This window comes from Jaculus jaculus, chromosome 2, assembly GCF_020740685.1.
Source record: "Jaculus jaculus isolate mJacJac1 chromosome 2, mJacJac1.mat.Y.cur, whole genome shotgun sequence".
NCBI classification, from domain to species: Eukaryota; Metazoa; Chordata; class Mammalia; order Rodentia; family Dipodidae; genus Jaculus; species Jaculus jaculus.
In genome coordinates this window covers 176772101-176793439 of record NC_059103.1, presented here as the reverse complement: position 1 = coordinate 176793439, position 21339 = coordinate 176772101, and the positions used below count along the sequence as shown (strand labels likewise).

Genomic DNA, 21339 nt, shown 5'->3' with positions numbered 1-21339 from the left:
CCCTTCCCATGAACACAGACGCTTAGAACTAAATCTTCAATACAAGTGTCTCTGAGGGAACTTAAAGATTCAAACTCTAACAGTTCCTGTGTAATATAGGATAAGCTGATGTGGTGAATTTATTTCTGTTCTTAGCAGAATATACAAAAGGAAAGCAGCCATGTGGTCTTGCGTCTGATGGCTGCTGTTTTTGTCTCAAAATCAGCAAGCTTAAAATTCTCTAAGGGGAATTTTGTCTTCTGCTTCCTTCTGGTTTAAAAAAAAAAAAAGATAAAACAAACAAGCAAAAAAGATAAAACGAACCCAACATGGCTCAGGGAAATTCACAGAAGAGGGGGCAAAGATTGTTAGAACCACAAGTTGGAACATTATACACAGAAGCATTGCTTCTTCCCCATAACTGATGGCTACCCTCCCCCACACACAATGCACAACCCACAATCCCCATGGGGATAACTGGCATTCCCCAGAGTGGAGGGTCCCTTCGGGTGGGGGTGATAGGCATGAGAGTAAGGATGGTACCAACATGTGCTGTTTACACACTGAGTATGTACATAACTAACAAACAGAAAAACCTTTGGAGACTTAATTAATGAGAAAATTAATTTTATTTCTTATTCATTACAGAAATCTCTAAATCATTCACTCATCTACTGATTCATTCATTCAGTCTCTTATCAAGAGCTATCTTGAGCAGTATGTGGTCCCAGCACTTAGGAGGCTGAGGTAGGAAGATCTCTGTGAGTTTGAGGCTAGCCTGAGACTAGTTATAGGTCTGCCTGGGCTAAAGCAAGACCCGACCTAGCAAAACAAAACAAAAACAAACAAACAAACAAAGAACTATGTTACCTTGTACTGATCTAATGAAAGCTGACATAGTTTAGTTAAAGATCCTCCACTAACAATTACTTTAGCTTAAATAATAAAACATAAGGAGTCAGGACTTTTCTGGCAGATTAAACTTGATTTCAATATTTGTATCTGTGTAAAGCAACTATGATGGGCCAGTAGGATATAACAGCTAAGGAACATGTCTTTATATGTGTGTCTTATTTCTCTCCAAAATACTTTGTTTAAGAACCTCAAGAGAATTATCATTTCTTGTGCTGTTAACATGTTTTAAAAAGCTATGTTTTCATACTAGAAATATAAGGTGGATCATAACATAGATCTTCAATTTATCTATCTATAAATGGATTGCAGTATTTCTTAAAGTCTAAATTGCTTACAAGACACACAATTGTCTATATGTGGTAATCTAAGTGCCTACTTTTCTGAAGAACCTTTAATCCATTTCAAAAATGATCCTGTTACAGAAGTAGTTATGAACCACAGACCCAATTATAAACATTTGTACCATCCCACAAAGGCAATTTTACATTTTCTGAGAACAGAATCTGGTACACTTCCTAATTGTAGAAATAAACTAGACAGATAGACCTGTAGGAAATTTTTATGGAATGTACTATGTGTTCATAAGGTTCAATTTATCAATTGTAGCTCTCCACTCCTTTAGTACCCTGGTCTTGCCGAGGATTTCAGAGATCCTCATTCAATTGTCCTCTCCTCAGGAATCCTAGTTAGCAGAGAGGAGACTCATTTGTTGGGCAGTGATGGTCACTCCTGGTTAATCATTTCTCAGTGTTATGAATATTCCCCTCATGTGACACTCTACGTCTCTTTCCTATGAAATCACAACAGGGAAAAAAATTATGTTTTGTGTATAATCACCCCCAGTTTCCAAGGTTCACATTTTCTTAGCTGTGACATTTGTTTGTGAGATGAAAGTTTAGGCTGCCTCTCTGGCAACCATCTGTGATTAGCTAATTGAATTGTTCCAATGCACTTGATGCTACCTTCAGCAGGATTTTCAGCTTGAATGACCATGCCTCCCTTCAAGCTAGCCTTGACCTTTAGTTACTCATCATTTTGTAAAGGGAAATATTGTTAGTATTTTGTCCATTCAATTTGTCTCACCTAAACCATCTCATTGAAAGTATATCCTTTTGTTCAGTTATAGAAATATTTTTATCATTGATATTTATTTTATTTGGAGAGTTAAAGAATAAATGTTTTAAGAGAGATTGAAGCTCTCGGCAAGGGAGATATTTTTGAAGGGTCTAAATAACATTAGAAATGTTTTCTACAAATCTTATTTACCCCTGTCTGTTCTTTTTTTCCTCTTTGTACACAGAGGGTGATAACTCTCTTGGCACAAAAGCTGTACAACTTTTGTCTCTGCAAGCAAAACAACAAACCCAAGTATTGAAAAGTTATTCAAATTGGCTTTGGTTTTCTTTAATGAGTTATGATCCTTTTCTCTGAATTAGCAGGATGCTTTTCTCATTTATTCTGGGCAGAGTTTTACACTTTACCTTCTTTTCACACTCTGGGTCATTCTTATCCCACTACGGCCAGTGCCTCTCATGTCAATTTTCTGAATGTCAACTGTTTCTCTTTTTGACTCTACCCTTTGTCAGTGCTTGGAGTAGAACTCACCTGGCCCATCAAAATGGCATACTGGTTCATTTCTTGTTCTTTGTACCTGTCACCTTTTAGTCAGTTAAAGCAGTGTTTTTCAAACTGTAGGATGTGATCCATAAATGGGTCATGAAATCAATTTAGTGGGTCAAGAGTAGCATTTTATAAATGAACTAGAATTGCCTAGAAAAAGGAATAGAAAATAAAATATCAAAGTGCATCTAACACTAAGGGTAACAACTATGTTGTGAATCTTTTTTTTTTTTTTTTTTTTTTAGTTGTGAGATGGAGAGGAGAGACTATAGAGTCTTAAGGGAAAATAGTTTTCTTAGCACGAACACATTTGAACAACATCATGCAGGAATTCTGGAACTAGGGTATCATTTCCCATACATTCCTTAGGTGATATAACACTACTTAAATCTCCTAATCTAATTTATCAGAACATTTCCAGCTGCTATCTGGAGATATATTTTGAAATATGATCAAATTCTGTCCCTTTCATCAGAAACATACACAACAGAAGAGACTCAAACTCAGTATTTTTTATATACATGAAGGTTAGGGATGGTGGTGGTTTGAATATGAAATGTCCCTCTCCTTGGGATCCCTTGTTGAACACTTTGTCCCCTGCTGGTAGAACTACTTAGGAAGGTTGTGGAACTTTTAGAAGTTGGAGCTTTTCTCAAAGAAGCGTGTCACTGTGGGCAGGCCTTGTGGTTTTTAAAACATATTGCATTTATTTATTTTAGAGAGGGGGGGGGATGTGTGTACCAGGGCCTCCTTCCATTGCAAAGTAACTATAAACACATGCACCACTTTGTGCACTTTTCTTTTTTTTTGGTTTTTCGAGTTAGGGTCTCACTCTGGTCCAGGCTGACCTGGAATTCACTCTGTCATCTCAGGGTGGCCTTGAACTCACGGTGATCCTCCTACCTCTGCCTCCCGAGTGCTGGGATTAAAGGCGTGCACCACCACGCCCGGCATTGTGCACCTTTCTTTACCTAGGTACTGGTGAAACAAACTGAGGCTGTCAGGTTTTGCAAGTGCCTTTAATTGCTGAGCCATCTCTCCATCCCAGGCCTTGGGGTTTTATAATCCTGCCTCCCTCTCTCTCTCTCTCTCTCTTTCTGCTTTCCAAGTTTGGTAAGATGTGATGGTGCTACTTGCTCTGGCCAGTTATGCCTCGGATGCTATGATAGAACTCCTTTCAAAACTGTAAGTCAAATTAAACCATTTTCCTTCCATAAACTGCTTTTTGTAAGATATTTTATTACAGCAATGAGAATGTTACTGATGCAGGCATGCTTTCCTTATAATTATATGGGCCTTTTTCCCCCTAATTGTTGAATCTTTCACTTTATTCCATATGCCTTATTTACTTCACAAGGTGTTTACTTCTAACCACTTCACATAATTTTCTTGCTCTGTCTTTCATGCCTTCTCTTACTCTCATCTTCTTAGCCATCTTCTTGATACTGTAAGCATATGAAAACTTTTCAATACAAGTCATCTGGCCAGACTTCTATACAGTTTCTTTAAATAGTCAAAAATCTTGACTCACAGCTATTGCTGAGATTTCAAAAATGAAGGGATAGATAGGGTTTTCCTGTTCATTTGCCTTTATTTCCCTTTGACCTGAATTTGTTTGTGCCTCTTTAGAATAATACTGATGGACAATGAATAGATTTGCATGTACCGGGCATGCTGTATAAATGTGATTCTTACAAAGGGTGGTTAATTGTTCATAAAATATGGTAGACATACATTCTTACTGAACTGAGGTGCTGAAATGGCCCGGAATTTGACAAAGTGAGAATTGTCCTAGACACAACCCTAATACATGATTCCCTGATTCACTTGTTTCTCAAGTTCTTACAATGGTTAAAGACTGAATTTTCTTGCAAACATAAGTTACAAATGGAGTTATGATAAGTGATTACCCCCTCCCCCAAATGCACACCGATCGTTTGTAATCCTGCCCTGGAGTGCTGTATAGCTGGCTCATTGCATATGCTCATAACACTTGTCAGACTATTCAATCACTGCTCCTTCCCATGGCCAAGTGTGCAGAGGCGTGGAGAAACCAGTACATCTCTATTTCCAAAAATCTACTATGAGGGCATAGAAGTGTCAGCGCCGAGCCCTGCTGGCTCACAATAGGAATAATCCTGAGTGTGTATCTTCTTTTCATTCATCTTCAGTTTCTGTTTGACAGAATCTCATGCTGCTGGAAGATGTTCCATTGACAGTCGAGAGATAATTTTTGTTTTTAATCCAGAGAACAAGAGCCACTTGGGAAGTGACTATAAATGTCCTCTGGGTGTCCTGGAGATATGCCTCATCCCTGTGCTGCAAGGAACACACCTCTGGGAAGAAAACAACTTTGATCAGTAAAACACTAAGAGAAATAGATTTCAGTGATTCTCCCATGAGTCTTGGGGTCTGTGATAAGGAAGGCCCTCCTTTCAACTCCATCACCACTCACTGTTTTCTGTGCAAAATTGAGACAAGAGGCGTTATGTTCCTAAATGATCTTTTCTCTTGCAATTTAATCATAAAAATTTTGTGCAAAATAATGCCTTTCTGGTAATACAGGTGCTGTATGTCTTATTACCAACATTGTGTCAACTGGCTCTGCTAGGAGGATATTGTCACAGTTGCTGGCCAAGCTGCCTGATGCTCTGGTTCCAGGAACTACATATTTTACATATTTTATTGGGACCAGTCCTCCTGACCTGCCATTTATATATATATTACATTTGTTAATTTGTCATAGGTAGTGTTATTAAATATATATTAAATGTGATATTAATGCTATACATATAGACTATTACATGCATATTTACATCCACACATTTGTCATATTGTTATATGCATATTGAAGTGTGTGTTATGCCTATAAATGCCTAGAGGTCATCACAGAGAAGTACTCCTTCCCATTTATTTCATGTGCCAGCATCTAATACTGTGAATGATAAGCAAATGCATCCAACATTGGTTTTCTTTGCACGTGATTTCCACGATTCTCTGAGCAGCTGTGTGCATCATACTGATGATGTGACTGTGGATTCCCAGTGAAGATGACTTGCCAGATTCATTTGGAAGCAGATCCTTTTTCTATCTCTATAAACAACCTTTGTTACCTCTTTTAATTCCTTCTCTGCAACAACTTCTCCATGGATGCGTATCTACTAATAAGGGTTTTCTCTTACTGAAACACACACTTTGTCAACCAAAAATCTGTTCATAGCTTCCCTTCAGAAGAGAAATCTCCTAGATCCATTATAGCTGACATCATTAATTTTTTTATATACTATCTTACAACTTGGATATAACCTTCTTCCTTCCCCGCCAAGCTGGCTTGGACCTTGAAATGAAAAAAATGTACTTAAGATTTAATTGTTGAATTCACATAAGTACACATAACAGTAAAATGAAAAAGGAACCCATACGTCATAGGCGAGTATCATTAAGAACCTGATCATGGATCATGCTGATGTCAGAAAGTAGAAATTTAAATGTATCAGTTTGGGGACAAAATACTGTCAAGCATGGGTTACAATTTTCCATAGTGAGAATAACTTCTAATATCTCACCCTAAATGAGCCTTCTTTAGGTCCCCATTTTATGCCACCAAAAGAAAATGGAAATAGGTGACAGGAGGTGCCAATGGGAGATAAGAAAGGAAACAAAATCTAGCTCTGTTCCCCCTTTCCTTTTGGATACTTGGCTAATGTTATCTATATCCAGTGTCATTCTTGGGACTTTACTAGGGTTATATCTAGGACAATCCCTGGACTACTTCCCTTAAGCCTCAAGGACTACTTTCTGTTTCCACATGGCATATAGAGAGGGAATAAAATGTAGTAGTTAGAAGATGGGCTTTGGAATTCTGTATGCTGGCTTTGAGTCCTCTCCTGGCTATGTGGGAGAATATATTTTATATACAGCATATGTGGTGATCTGAATGTGCATCTATGTCCCCTGTAGTGTAATGTATTCCTGATTACTATTGAGCATGCTCCCTTCAGTCTCTAGCTGGCATAGCCCTGCTGGGGAAGTGGTATGCTATTGGGGCACATCTTGAGTTCAGCTCTAGGTGTAGACAGCTGGTTGGAGCTCTGGCTGTTCATGTTTGCTGGTTGCTTGGAGGTTTCTCTCTGCTATGGACCAATGGAAGTGAGCCAGTTACTTCTGCCATTGATGGTGTTTCTCCTGTATGCCATAAGCCTGAAATAAACCCTTTTCTCCCATGAGATGCTTCTGGTCAGATGTTAGTCCCAGCAACAAAAGGAAACTGCCACAGCCTACCTCATGGATTAGACTTCAAGAATTAAATTTGTCAATCCATGTGAAAACCTTTGCGCTAATTTAAAGGAATGTTTTCAAATGTCTTAATATAAAGAATGCTTTATACCATTAAATTCAGCATAAATTATATATTAAAATTAGCTTTCCTTTAGTTTTATGCATCATTTTTCTGGCCCTCAGTTTTTTGTCTTTTTAACTTGTTTTATTGACAACTTCCACAAATATAAGCAATATAACATGATCATAATCCCCTCTCCCACTCTATTTTCCCTCTTACAAAACCCCCTTCAATGAATTCTTTCTTTCGTAATAGTCTCTCTTCTATTTGATGTCATCATTTTTCCTCCTATTTTGGAGGTCTTATGTAGGTAGCATCAGCCATTGTGAGGTTATGAATATATATATTGCAAGATATATAATATATGATGATCTGATGATCACTTTGTGCTTAGAGGGCAGTATTATAGGTACTCTTCCTCTTAGTTTTGCTCTTTCATTCTTTGTGGCATCTTAAGTCTTGGAGGGTTTGATGAAGGTGTCTCATTTAATGTTGCCAACCTCACTATTACTTCTCAGCACTTTGGTGAGCACTGAGTGATCCTGGTGGTCATTGACATAAAAGAGAAGCTTCTCTGACTTCAAGTTTATACACTTAAGACTTTTACTTTTTAAGTTTATTTATTAGAGACAGTGAAAGGGAGAGAGAATGAGAGGAAGAATGGGCATACCGAGGCCTCTAGTCACTGTAAACAAATTCCAGATGCATGAGCCACCATGTGCAGCTGGCCTACATGGGACCTGGAGAATCAAACCTGTGTCCTTATTCTTTGCAAGCATGTGCCTTAACCACTAAGCTATCTCTCCAGCCCTGACACAAAGTTTAAATAGTTTTAATATATGGGCATGAGCATAAAATTTAGAGAGCAAAAAAAAAAAATATTAGAGAGCAGTTTGTGGGCAAAATACAGTCATTTAGCCAGAACACAGAATAATTTCCCCCTAGGGCTTATCATCTATCAAGCCATAGTCTTGATTAGGTTAATATTATACACTAAAACCAGCTTTCCTTGAGCTGGAGAGATAGCTTTGCAGTTCAGGTCCATGCCTGTGAAGTCTAAGGATCCAGGTTGTTCTCTTCAGGTCCCAAGTAAGCTAGACGCAAAAAGTAACACAAGCACACAAGGTCACACATGTGCACAAGGTGGCACATGTCTGGAGTTCAATTGCAGTGCCTAGAGGCCCTGATGTTCCAATTCTCTCTCTCTCTCTTCCTCCCTTCCGATCTCTCTCTCTCAATCTCATTAAAAAAAAAAAAAAAAAAAAGACCAGTCTTGCTTGCCTCAAAAAAAAGGTAAAATATAGCTTTCCTTAAGTTTCATGCATAATTTATTTCTGGTCCTCATTTTTAAACTTGTTTTATTGACAATTTCCATAAATATAGACAATATTTCATAATCATGATCCTACTCCCCTACTTTCTCTCTTCCTCCTCATACCAAGCAATAATTCCATCCTGTGGAATGGGCCTCAAGTCCAACAAGAGAGCAGTTGGTTACCCCCATAACAGACATGCTACCATTATATTAGTTAGTACATTTGGCCTGGCTGGCCAGCCTTAAAGCTTTCAGAGTTCACTGCTGGTTAACACTGTTGATGACATTTCTTCCCCAATGGCCTACATAGTTCTTTCTAGCTACCTGTTAGCTAGCCAACACCCCTGGCACTGAAATTTTTCTAATAACAATCTATGCCTCTGTGCACAACATTATCTACCTACAAATGACACTTCTGCCCAAAATCATATATATATATATATATATATATATATATATATATATATATATATATTTTTTTTTTTTTTTTCAAGGTAGGGTATCACTGTAGTCTACGTTGACCTGGAATTTACCCTGTATTCTCAGGGTGTCCTCAAACTCATGGCTATCCGATCCTCCTACCTCTGCCTCCTTAGTGCTGGGATTAAAGGAGTGTGTGTGTCACCACACCTGGCTGTTGTTGTTTTTGATGTTTGTTTGTTTGTTTGTTTTGGGGTAGGGTCTCTAGCCCAGACTGACCTGGAATTCACTATGTACTTTCAGATTAAGTCACAGTGATTCTCCTCTCTCTGCCTGCGTTGTGAGTGCTGGGATTAATATCATGCATGGCTTATATTTTTGTTTTCTTACTTTATTTATTTGCAAGCAGGAAGAGTTGTTAAAGTGAGGAACCAGGAAAAAGGACAGACCAAGAGAAGAAATTTTGCTCTTCATAACACTATGCTCTTGTTTTATTGAAAATTTCCATCAGTATAAATAATGTACCATGATCATAATCCCCTCCTCCTACTCTCTTTATTCCCCTTCAGTACCAAGCATTCTAACGACTTCACTTAGAACACTATTTCTACTTCTCACTCTTCTATCCCCTCGGTCTTCTACTTTTCATTACCTGAATAAATTTTATCCATTATACCTCAAGTAGATCCTGTTTCCTAGGGGTTGGGGAAGAAGGAGAGGGGAGGTTAGACTGGATAAAATGCTAACCTAGGTGCCTCCACCTAACTGAGTAGTGTCTATTGTATGGAATGCTTTATGTACACTTGTGTACTTTTCATTATATACTTTATCCCAAGCCAAGTAAATGAAGGCAAGAACTATCTTCTAGCATTTGGTTCCCAGTAGCCATCATAACATATTGTCAGAGGAAGAATTCAAAAATATGATGTCATCTTGAATGGAGACATGAATGATTGGACTGGATGAAACAGGAATAAATTTACATAGCAAAAGCTAGAAGCCAGCCAACATATCCTTTGTTTTTCTGAGGTAGGGTTTCACCGTATGTAGCCTAGGCTGTCCTGGAACTCACTCTGTAGTTCCAGACTGGCCTCAAACTCACGATCCTCTTACCTCTGTCTCCAGGGTGCTGGGATTAAAAACTTGTGCCACCATGCTAGGCTCAACATTAGGTTTTTATACTCTCTGTTTCTGTTTGAAATCTGTGACATGCAGTAAGCACAGATGGCCATAAGATTTTAATACTCTACAAATTAATCTGTTTCTCCCCAGCCCTTATTCTGTCTCCCCACTTCTACCTCACCTCCTGCTAGGAATGGTCATAAATCAGAGAATCACTCTAGCATTCCCTGAAGCATCTGTCCCTGATCACAATGTTAGTGCACCAACCTTGCAAGAGACTTCACAATTTTTATTTTTCATTTTTTGGTTGTTGTTATTGGAGGCAAGGGTTGGGAGAGAATCATCAGATTTAGCACTAAATTGAAAATGGGAAACTCATAAATAGGTGGGATGTGAATGTAGAATGGCAAGTAACATGTTCTAACATCTATTTTATTCTTCAAATTGCTAAGATAATGAGAGGGATACCCTCTCGTTCCCACTCACAGAATAGAGTGAAATTTTTTGGCAAATCGATGCATCAGAGATTTACTGTGTATCAGGGACAAAGCCTCTAAACTGAATAATTGTAGAAATGAAGTTTGATAGACTTGGATGGAATTTTGAAGGCTTTTAGGTTCAGCAGGGATGAGTAGTAGAATGAGGCATTTTAAGCCCAGGAATAGAGGCACAGACAACACTGAGAGTAGGACACAGGGCCATTGCATAGAATGTAGGTACAGCGACGGCTATGTTGTCTACTGCTTTGCCCCTCAGAGTGTGTCTGCATATCTGAGGTGTGTGCACTGCCTGGGAACTCCACCAGGCTCAGGCTTTCAGCCCCTCCCCCCAACTGAGGCAGAATACAGTTGAACAAGATCTTTGGATGATTTGTGCAGGCATTGCACTTTCTCATTGCTGACCAGAAGCATCTTATGGAAGGAAAAGGCTTTAATCTGGCTTACAGTTCCAAAGGGTAGAGTCCATCATGGAGGATAAGGCATGGCAGGCCTGAGTAGGAAGCCTATGTCACATTGGCAGGGAGGAAGCAGAAAGAGAGAGAGAAAGAGACAGACAGACAGAGAGAGAGAGAGAGAGAGATAACCAGAGGTTGTGCTACAATACCTGAGGACCTACCCTTCAGTGACATACTTCCACCAGCAAGGATCTACCTCATAAAGTTCCCACAACTTTCCAAAATAGTGCCACCAGCTAGTGGTTAAGTATTCAAGTACACCAGGCTATGGGGAAGCATCTTACATTCAGACCTCCACAGATATCAAAGCCATTGCTGTAAGTAACATTTGATGAGCCTGTGAGCTCAGAGTGACACTTGCTAGGACCTCTTTACAGTTATAATGCAGATTGTTGTTTAAAAATTATATAGCTGTGCTTCAGAGATGGCTCAGCAGTTAAGGCACTTGCTGCAAAGCCTAATAACCTGTATTTGATTTCCTAATACCTAAATAAAGTCAGATAAAGTCAGTTGACTCCCCAGTACACACATAAAGTCAAGGTGGTGCATGTACCTGGAGTTCTTTTGCAGTGGCTGGAGGTCCTGGCATGCTCATCCTCTCTGTCTCTCATTCTCTCTCTATCTCATCTCTCTTTACCTACAAATAAATAAGTAAATAAAAATATTTTTAAAAGATAATACAGTTGTTTCATTCTTCAATCTGAATGTTCTTGAGGCTTCTTGTCCAAGTTCTTGTATCATTCACAAAAGACACACATGTTGCTTTAGGGCCAAGAAAGAAAAATAATGGAAGAAGCCAAGATTTCAAATGAGTTAGGGGAAATGAGTGGTTAGCTAAAATAATGACTTTTACTTATATTGGGCACCATGCACACATAGGAGGAAGAAAAGAGGAGTCTGTGTGTCTTTACTTTCAATGTGTCTGTCAGTGTTCTGATATTGACAACATTTTTCTTTCAAGTCTTGCTTATATTCTTAAGTTTAAAAGACTATTTTATAATTGTACATTTTAAGTAGATATAATGGCATTGCATTTTACATTTTAATTGTTTTGCTTCAGGGTCATTTGAGTCCCAACAGGGAAAAGAGCTTCTGCACTCAGAGAGTTTGCTAGACTGGCAGCATCTGAAGCCAACTGGTGTCATATGTAGGAATTGAAATGAACGATCAAAGAATTGTCACCAAGTAAAAACCTCTACATCCTTTTTTGAATATGAAGATAAAACTATTTGAAATTAATATATTATTTGTATGCAAATGGGGCTGCTAAGGTTGTTGAAAACAGTTTATTTTCTTTCAATCCTGTTTACTCTATTAATATCCTGAGCAAACTCTTCTTTCTAGATAGTGCCAAAGTAAACTTTTGCTTAGCTTGTGTCTGATTTTCATGACTCTCTGAATTAATAAGGTTTATTATGTTCCAAATAGATACCCTGCCTGGTGTATAGTTCTCATCAGATTCAATTATGTCCCACAACTGGGTCCTGAGTAATGGGCTGAGATGTGTTGGCTTATATGCTTGATTCTTTATGGATGTCATGATGTTTTTTAACAACATTATGACTTAATCAAGTTCTAAGAGATCCACTATTTTGGGTTATAATTTAGTATCTCCTTGCTGCTACATATTTGTAGAATTTCAGTGAGAGACATAACCCCTTCTTTGCTATTCCTTATCCTCTGACTATATCTTGGCATAAAAAAAATTAATGTCTCACTGTAGGAGGTCTGAACTCCCAGAATTTGTAAGTCTTGCCATATACAGGGTAGAATGCCTTTGTAGATATGATTTGTGATTGTCACAGGTGAAACTATCCCAGTGAGACTTTGGTACAATCCTAACAGTCCTTATAAGACAGATATAGTGGTGGGGGGAGATACAGACAGAAGAATAGGAGACAGTGCAACCATGCATGTCGAGCCTAGAGTGACTCAGCCATAAGACAAGGACTGCTGCCAGCTGGCAGAGCTGAAAGAGGCAAGGAAGGGATATTCCTCAGTGATTCTGGAGGATGCACATAACCTGCTGCACAAGTCTTCTGGTCTCCAAATATTAACATGGCCACATTTCTGTTTTAAATAGCCAACTTTATGGTAATTTATCATAGCAGTTACAGAGATGAAGCATGCACCCATCTCCCTACTTTCACTGGATATTTGAACCATATTTGAAGAGAGGATCTGGCAAGAAAACACAGTGCCATTCAAGCTTAGCTGGTATGGGTCAGGTGCTTGTCTATTCAGACTCACCTCAAACTACAATGTCCGCATTTCCTACACAGCTATCAGTTAGCTCTTACTGTGGAAGAGAGTGTGGGACATTCAAAGTCAGAAGAAGAGGGACTGTCGTCTGCTTTGGGTGATGCCTCTGGTAACAACAACCATCACATGGGCGATTGCCTGGTCCCATGTGACTAGCACATTCCCTGGAGCTGGAAAATGGCCACCCTATCCCTGGCAGTCTAGGTAGCACAAACTTCATGAACTGTGGCTTTTTCAGGGGGCAATAATGGTGGTTTGGACTCCCAGGATTCAGCTCTGTCGGCAGAGTTGGGTCTCCTGGCTTCTTGCAAAGCTCTAACGAGTTCAATATAAGTGGAGGCTTCAGAAGAAGGCAGATCACTGTCTCTGTGCAATGCCATCTTTAGTTTTGCCTCTCGAGTTTTCAGGGTGATGATGGTTTCTTGAAGTTCCCAGTCCCTTTGAACTCCTCCAGGACTTTCTACATTTTGGTAACTATTTAGCTTCACAAAATTCCTGTGTTTGAAATACCTATGTCAGACACTGACTTCCTAGCATGACTTTCATACATGAATGTGTTTTTCTTTTCCAACAGCATGGTGAAATAATATCTACCTCCTTATGGGAAATGGCCATATAAGAGCTACCTGGAACATTATGCCTTTGAGTTATTTAAATCAACTAACCATTCACTTATTCCTTTATTCTTTATTCAGTCATGTATATATTTACTAATTCTTTCCTACTTATATTATTTGTTCCTTAGTCATTCACAAATACTTGTTCCATATTTTCTTGACGTTTGGGGGTGATGGCAGAGAAAGTGAGTGAAAGTAGATCAAATTAAAATTATTATGTATCTATGCTATGTCCTAGATATTTGGTTTGTGTGGGTTAATTCACTCTATGATTTTTATTTCTTCTTAAATTATAATTCCACAATAATCTAGAGTCCTATGCAAAAATGGTTGGTACGAACTATTTCAAAGCCTTAAATACTATTGATCTCAGCTACATGTGCAGATGAATATAAAATAGCTATCTAATTTTAATGACAACTTTAGATGATATTTTCAATAGATATCTGGTAAAGTTTTAGTACTGGAAGATAATATTGAAGCTGAATGATGAAATATTTGGAGGACTGTTACCTATTTCTTATATCCATGAAACTAAAAGTATCCACTACTTGTATATTTCCTTTATTATGCAACAAGGTGACTCAAGCTGGGGTTATATCAACTAGTAATTTGAGACTAAGAAAAAACTTTTTAAAAACTCTGAGCAAGCCAGATGCGGTGCTTATGGCTTTAATCCCAGCACTTTCAAAGCAAAGGTAGGAGGGTCACTGTGAGTTAAAGGCTAGCCTGAGACTACATACTGAATTTCAGGTCATCATGGGCTAGAGTGAGACCCTACCTCACAAAAAGAAAACAAATAAACAAACAAACATCTGCTGAGCAAATTTGGCTTCCAATAATAAAGGTATTGTTATGAAGCAAGGTTATTTTTAATTATGGGAAAAGTCAGCATTTTATTCATTTGATTATTTATTGACATTACTGAGTGACAGAAACAAATTAAACTATTTTTCCTGAATGACAGGGCTTGAAATGTGGTGATATAAAGAATTTTAACTACTTCATAAATTTATAGATAATGTTGTCTATGAAGTAAACACATCCTGTTTGTTTTGCTTATATAGTTTCCAGTAGAGAAATGCTTCTATGCATAGATTCAAATTATGTCTATCTATATTTTCTGTCTCTTATGTGTTGCCTTGTTATGTGTGTTCTTCTTTAAGTATTTTCCATGGATAAAATTGGAAGTGGCCCTGGAAACAGTATATTTAATGCTGCATAAAAGTCTTTGATTGATTACTAATGCCTCTGATTTTAAGACACTATACTGAGTGCTTTGGTCTTTACTGAGGTCTTCTGGTGTGTGATGTAGGGGGAACTTCTTATCATGCAAAGTTAGTGTTACAGAGGTGAGCCCAAGGACAGAATGAAGACATATGCTTCTCTCTGGGAACATTTGTGAAGTACTTCAAGACACCTAATCATGGGGAAGCATAGAGACCCCTGAAGGAACAGAGAAGCTGGAAGCTGGACCAGGTGGCTGTGAAGAAATTCAGATTAGCTTTGGGCTAGTTGGTACATGGGAAGTGTCAACATTTCTATTGCTGTTGCTATTTGTTATCCTGAACTTAGAGATATTGTGAAAATGTAGTATGTCTGATGCTTCTTATTACATGCTCAAAGACAAGTGGTAGGTTTTATGTAGGACTGGAGGTCACAACCCAGTGGAGTGGTCATGGTCCCAAAGGATCTCATTTCTGAAAAAACCTCAAGAGCTCCTGCTCATTCAAAATTCTGGAGTTCAAGCTGGCCAAGGCTTATATTTCCCTTTCTAAAGAATTGTTTTTCACTGAAGTCACAGATCACACATTGAGGCTGGTCTTTCTCTATCCCTTACCTCAGCATTTGCAGCATGAGGTAGACATGGACTCCGAGAGAAGCCCTCGGGTCTCTGGTTCTCATTTATTAGGTCTGTGACTCCAGGTATTTAACTCTAGATCTTGAAAACCCCTAACCTTTATCTATTTCAGAAAATCAGAAAGGGTCTCATTTGATTACCAGATTTTCAAAAAATCTTCGCAGATTCTACAGTGATTTATTTTCCAACTTTATTTATAATACTAAAGCATATATGCTGAGTTATTTTAAATTGAGTTGAAATTATATGCATCTGTTGCAAAGTTTAGGGAAAGAAAGTAAAGAGAGATGGTTTATATTAGTTCTTTAAACTGTTCTGCTTTATCTACTTCACTGCATCAAATCAAAGTATTTCATTTAGGGTGAGGCATGGAATTCCAGTTTGTTGTAATTTTTTTTTTTTTTTTGGTTTTAGCAAAACAATCCTAGGTATTATAGTTCAATACCCATCTAGTACAATTGAGAGCATTGAATTAAACTGACAGCATGGGAAATTGTGCCATGGTCATTTCTGAAAGTAACCTGGTAGCAAAATTTAACATGTAATTAACCTCAATGTGTTGCTATTTGGTGTGTGACACATTTCAGTACTCAGTAATTTCCCTTCGTGCTTGAGGGGGGTGGGGAAGGAACATAAAAAACAGGATGCCAAATTTCTCCAACAATCTGGAATTTTATTCCATCCATATACATGCATAGTAACATTTGTTGAGAAATTATTTCTATCAGAAGTAGAACATTATCTTTGTGATCACCAGGTGCAGTATTGCTACTCTTATATTTAAATAGATCTTATATATGAATTAAATTCATACTTGCAGCATTGAGTTTAGGGTTTTGATTCAGACTGTGCCTTTCAAAAGAGAAAACTGTTTAATACTACCTCATGACTTACAATACTGCTTCCAGTAATTTTGTTGACTCTTTATAAAGTATTGCATTTAACAGCAAAGGTTTAAAAATTGAAACAGAGCTGCATCAGCCAAAGAAAATACAAGTACTATACAGGAAAAAAAAAAGAAAAAAAAACCCGCCATCTTCATTTAACGTACATGTTTAAGATTAAGAAAATGGACAGAAACATACGGTTACATACAAATGCAAAGCCTAGTGACTAAGAGACTGTATCTGCTAAAATATAAAGTGCACACAGAGCCTGATTATCCAAGAATTGAAATCTTAAGGCGAACTTATAGCGTGTGTATTGAGAACATCTTTGCAAGTTATATTTTAGCATATACATGTATTTGCAACAGCATATAAGAAAAAAACCCAAGATACACAAGTGCTTTGGAAACTATTTCTAAAATGCTCATCTGTATTGTTTGTGACTATTTTCTTTGAAAGCTACTATACAGTGCAAACCATATGTGCTACACAATAACTATACAATAACATTACAAATGACTTTAATATAAAGTTTTTAAATAAAAAATAACATAACCACAGCTATGAATACTGCTGGTAAAATAAATTAAATTTTTGTTTTGAAAATGGCACCAATAATACACTTTACTAATGGTCTGTAATGAAATTACATCTCAAGTCTTCAATTTAGCCATGTTGAATTCTCTCCTGATTGCCCAGATGTAATTGAAATAGCTTTTGTTTTTATTCTGGACTTGTTAGGACAACATAGTAAACACTGGTACCTAGGGTGCCTGGTGTTTATTGAGTCGGTTCGTTCATTTGACGTGTTCTGCTGCATGTGAGGAGCAGTAAAACTTCTTGTGAGTTATAAAGTTTGAAAGGTTATTGAACTGGATATCACATAGCCGGCAATATTTGCCACTGGTGGGAGCCTGGGTGGAGCCATTCACACCTTTCGCTATGCTAGACAACTGTTCCTCTGCGGAGGGAATTCCTGGAGAGACATTCTCATTGGCAGCTAATGGGTTCTCAGAGATCCAGGAAGGGGATTTGTGGCCGTCCTCGTGCTGCGGGTTCTGGGAACCGTTCTCTTGCTGGGGGTTGGCCGCAGATCTGTCATCTGGTTTCAGTCCACCATTCACTATTACCATGCCTCTGTTTTTAGGTAACAATGGCAGGGAATCTTTCTTGGAGACAGGGCACCCATTTGAGGGGGCGGGGCCTTTGGGAGACTCATTCTCTGCATTTGTGCTTTGCTCTATGTCGGTGTTGTGAATGACAAGAGACCCAGAAATATAATCAGTTGGCTTTATGCCATAATACGGAGACAGCTGGTCGGCTCCTTTTGCCTTCTTTATTGCTCCGGGGTAAAGGCATTGCGGAAGAAACAAATGTTTGTTTTCTTCTTTTGTAGCGATGAGTTGGGCCGCCTCACTGAAGACTTTGAGGCCTTGCAGGGTTGCCAAATGGGATGAAAACAAGTTTCCATTGGGAGAAGGCTGCTTCACATTGCCGTTCTTCTCACATTTTATCATGCTTCTTTCAAAGCTGACATCGGGGCTGCTCCGTTCGCTTTCTGGATTGGGGAACACTTTGCCGTCGAGTGGACCCAGGTCGTTACGCTGGTGTGCGGTGACGGGGCAGAAGTTCTGCTTGTGGGCCAGGTAGTTCTCCACCTTGTTGAAGCTGATCTTGCACACCGTGCACTCGTGGTAGTCCAGCAGCCTTTTGGGAGACGTCGTGGTCCTCTCGGACTGGGATAAGCACTTTTTGCTGAGGTCTATGGGCACGTCCATCTCGAGGCAGGACACAGTGGAATGAGCCGAGTCACATTTGGAAACCGGGACACACTTGTTCATGGTCAGGGAGGTTTCCAAGTGCTTGGAGACGATGCCTGGGAAGATATCACACCTCGGGTGGAAGCACTCTCCGAGCCCTTCGGCGGGTTCTTGCGTGGAGGTACAGGGGTTGCTGAGGTTGGCGACGTCAAGAAATCGCTGCTGGACCAGCGGGGGCCTCTGCTCCGGCTCGGGCAGGCACATCTCGTACATCTTCCTTCGCTTGCGCGTGCGCATGGTCCTCTGCATGGCCGGCACTTTGCTGGACGCGGACCTCTTCAGCGGAGGGTCGTGGCGCGTGGCGCAGTAATACTGCTTGTGGACCATGTACGTTTCATGCCGGCTGAAGGTGATGTTGCAGGCTTCGCAGGTGGTCTTATTCGGGTCGCTTTCCCCATCCACCAATGGGACACTGGGATTTTTCACATCACCGGGTTTTCCGTTCATTTTCTCGTCGTTGCCACTGGGCGTGGACAGTTTCTTGGCTTGAGCGGGAAAGTCCTTGTCATGGCCCTTTCCATTTGGCCCGATCAAATCTAGGACGGTGGAGGAGTTGATGCAGGATGTCTGAAGGAGCGGGTTCTCCGGGTCCGTCGTGGTTGGGTTGAGAAGGTTCATAGAGGCTTGGCCCGCGTTGGGACTCACGGCTTCAGGCATCTTCTCGGAAACACCCGGGAACTCGGGAGACTTGGCCATCTGTTGCCATCGGCTGCTGCAGTAATGTTTTTTATGGACCAGGTAATTATCCAGATTATTGAAGGTTATGTTACACTCGAAACAAGTAGCCCCTTTGGGCATCAGGGGGCTGTAAATGACAGGAGGGTAGCTACTGCTTCCGTGCCTCAGGCGCCGATGCACCAGCTCAGACATCTTGGCTAAGATCTCTGAAGCTTGAGGGACCATCGTGATATCCTGGGGGAAAGCAAACTGAGACAGGAAAGGGCCCATGGGGAAAGAGGGCCCGAGGTTGGGCTGCACCGGGGACGAGGCGAGCCGTGGGCTGGAGGGCTCAGACTTGATTTTTGTGTATGAGAAGCTTTGTTTGTTTGCCGTTGGCTGGATCTCTGGTCTCTGGTTGGTGAGGAAGAGCTGAGTCTTTTTCTCACACTTGTCCAGCTCGGTGTCAGAGCTCGCGTCTTTAGTCTGCATGGCCTTTTGGCTCTGGGAGAGCTCACTTCTGGCCAGGGAGTCCGCGGCTGGCTGTAAGGGGTCTTCTGCTCCGCCTGGGGAGTGCTCCATGTCGCTTTCTGGGGGAAGTTTGCCGCCGGGAAGGTGGAGCTCTTGGTGCTGCAGTAACTCCCTCTGGGTCTGGAAGCCGAAATGACAGTGGCTGCACCGGAAGGCAGCTTGAGTGAGATGGGAGAACACGTGCTGGTGGAAGTTGATCACCGAGTCGGCAGTGTAGCTGCAGACCGTGCATTTCAGACTGGCACCGGGGGGCAGGAACTCTTCCATTTTCACTGCTGGAGAGACACACAGTGTAAGAAATCAGAGAAATCAGACGTGTTGGCTTCCTAATGATAACCTTTACTACCAGGGAAGGTTGAAGACCATTGTGTTTTCAACACAGCAGAAAGTGAAAAATCTTTTTTTTTTTTTTTTTTTCCTGATGACATATGTATGTAACAATAGTTTCCTAAACGCCTTCACGAGTGGGAGATAAGTTGGGATAAATTTCACGATCTCATTTCTGGGTCAAACAAACTTAAGAAAGCTAAAGGAATCAGTGACAGCAGCACAGCTATGAGGTCATGGAGTCATCTGTTCTTGACATAGGCGGAAGTGAGTATTATATCATTAGAGTGGCTGCTGAAATCCTGCGTGCAAGTACGTAACGCAACGCACTCGATACGGTCGTTATTTGGAAGAACCAAATAGAAACCATAATAAAATACCTCCTTGATCTTTCATATGAATTTAGAATTTCATTCATTTGTTTGTTGAACATAGTTTACTTGAATTTAGACGCCAGTATGCTAATACAGTATTTTGACAAGCATTTATACTTACCAATCAGTGCCTATCGTTATTTTTAATTTTTTATTTACTTATGAGAGAGAGCAGGCGAATGGGCACGCTAGGGCCTTCAGCCACTGCAAACAAATTCCAGATGCGTGAGCCACCTTGTGCATCTGGCTTACGTGTGTCCTGGGGAATTGAACCTGGGTCCTTTGGTTTGCAGGCAAATGCTTTAACTATTTATTTATATGTGTGAATATGTGTACTCGAAGTGGGGAGGGCATGCCAAGGCTTCCTGATGCTGCAAACAAACACCAAATGCTTGTCCCACTTTTTGCATCTGGCTTAAAGGGGGTGGCTTGGGAATAGAGCTCAGCTTACCAGGCTTTGTAAATAAGTGCCTTCATCTGCTGAGCCATCTTCCCAGAATCCTACCTTTTTTTTTTTCTTAATCTCACCACTGACTGTGCAGGTCTCTCAAAAGTCAACTCCAGTTATTGTTGGCATGTGATGGAGTCAGACTTGGCTTATCTTTTCTGTGCTCCAGACTAAGATGGGAACTGCTTTGCATATCTATAAGCCGGAAGTATGGCAGAGAGATTCACTCCTGTAGTGATATCAGGATATATCCCCTATCGTTTTCTCCTTGGGTACTCCAAAGCCAAAACCATCTTCAATTCATCTAAAAGGACCCTTGTATCACTATTTCATTATATATGTGAATTTACCCACCACCTGAGACAACCTCCCGATTTCTGCTTCTCGTTTATCACGTACACGGAGATAGCTTACTGTAGGGAAAAGGAGGGGTGGGAATACTTTTCATAGGTTCAAACAAAACTGCTTGCACTGCACATATACCCATGAGGTAGGAGATAGTTTTTCAACCTTAGCATATATTTCAATTTTTACATTGTTTAATGGGCAAAAAGTATCTGGAAAAATGACTACAGGTATGTTGTAAGTCTACCAGTATAGTCAATGAAGAACTGTTATTGTAAAACCCTGGTTTACCCAATCTAAGGATGTATCTTAATGTATTTAAATTTGGTATAATCATGTAAATTTTAAAATGCTATAAGAATTAGGATGATTAGAGATTAAGCAAATAATAGGTTTGCTTACAATTACAATTATAAACTAAATAGGAATAGTTACCAACTTCCTGTTGAATGACGGCTTTTTAAGATTTTTTTTTAACTTCCAACACTTTTTTTTTTTTTTTAAAGGAACTTAGAAACTCGGTATTAAAGTAGTTTCATGCTATA

At 39.7% G+C, this 21339-nt stretch overlaps 1 protein-coding gene across 1 annotated transcript in view; it reads right to left on the bottom strand.

Moving 5' to 3' along the window:
- Positions 1 to 16057: 16057 nt before the first annotated feature.
- The window catches only part of Zfpm2 (zinc finger protein, FOG family member 2), a 471310-nt gene continuing 466028 nt past the window's right edge, over positions 16058 to 21339 (bottom strand). Inside the window, exon 8 of the mRNA XM_004672646.2 lies at positions 16058 to 19575. Within this exon, the coding sequence (XP_004672703.1) occupies positions 17090 to 19575 (2486 nt within the window). The 3' untranslated portion in view covers positions 16058 to 17089. The remainder of the gene's footprint in view (positions 19576 to 21339) is intronic.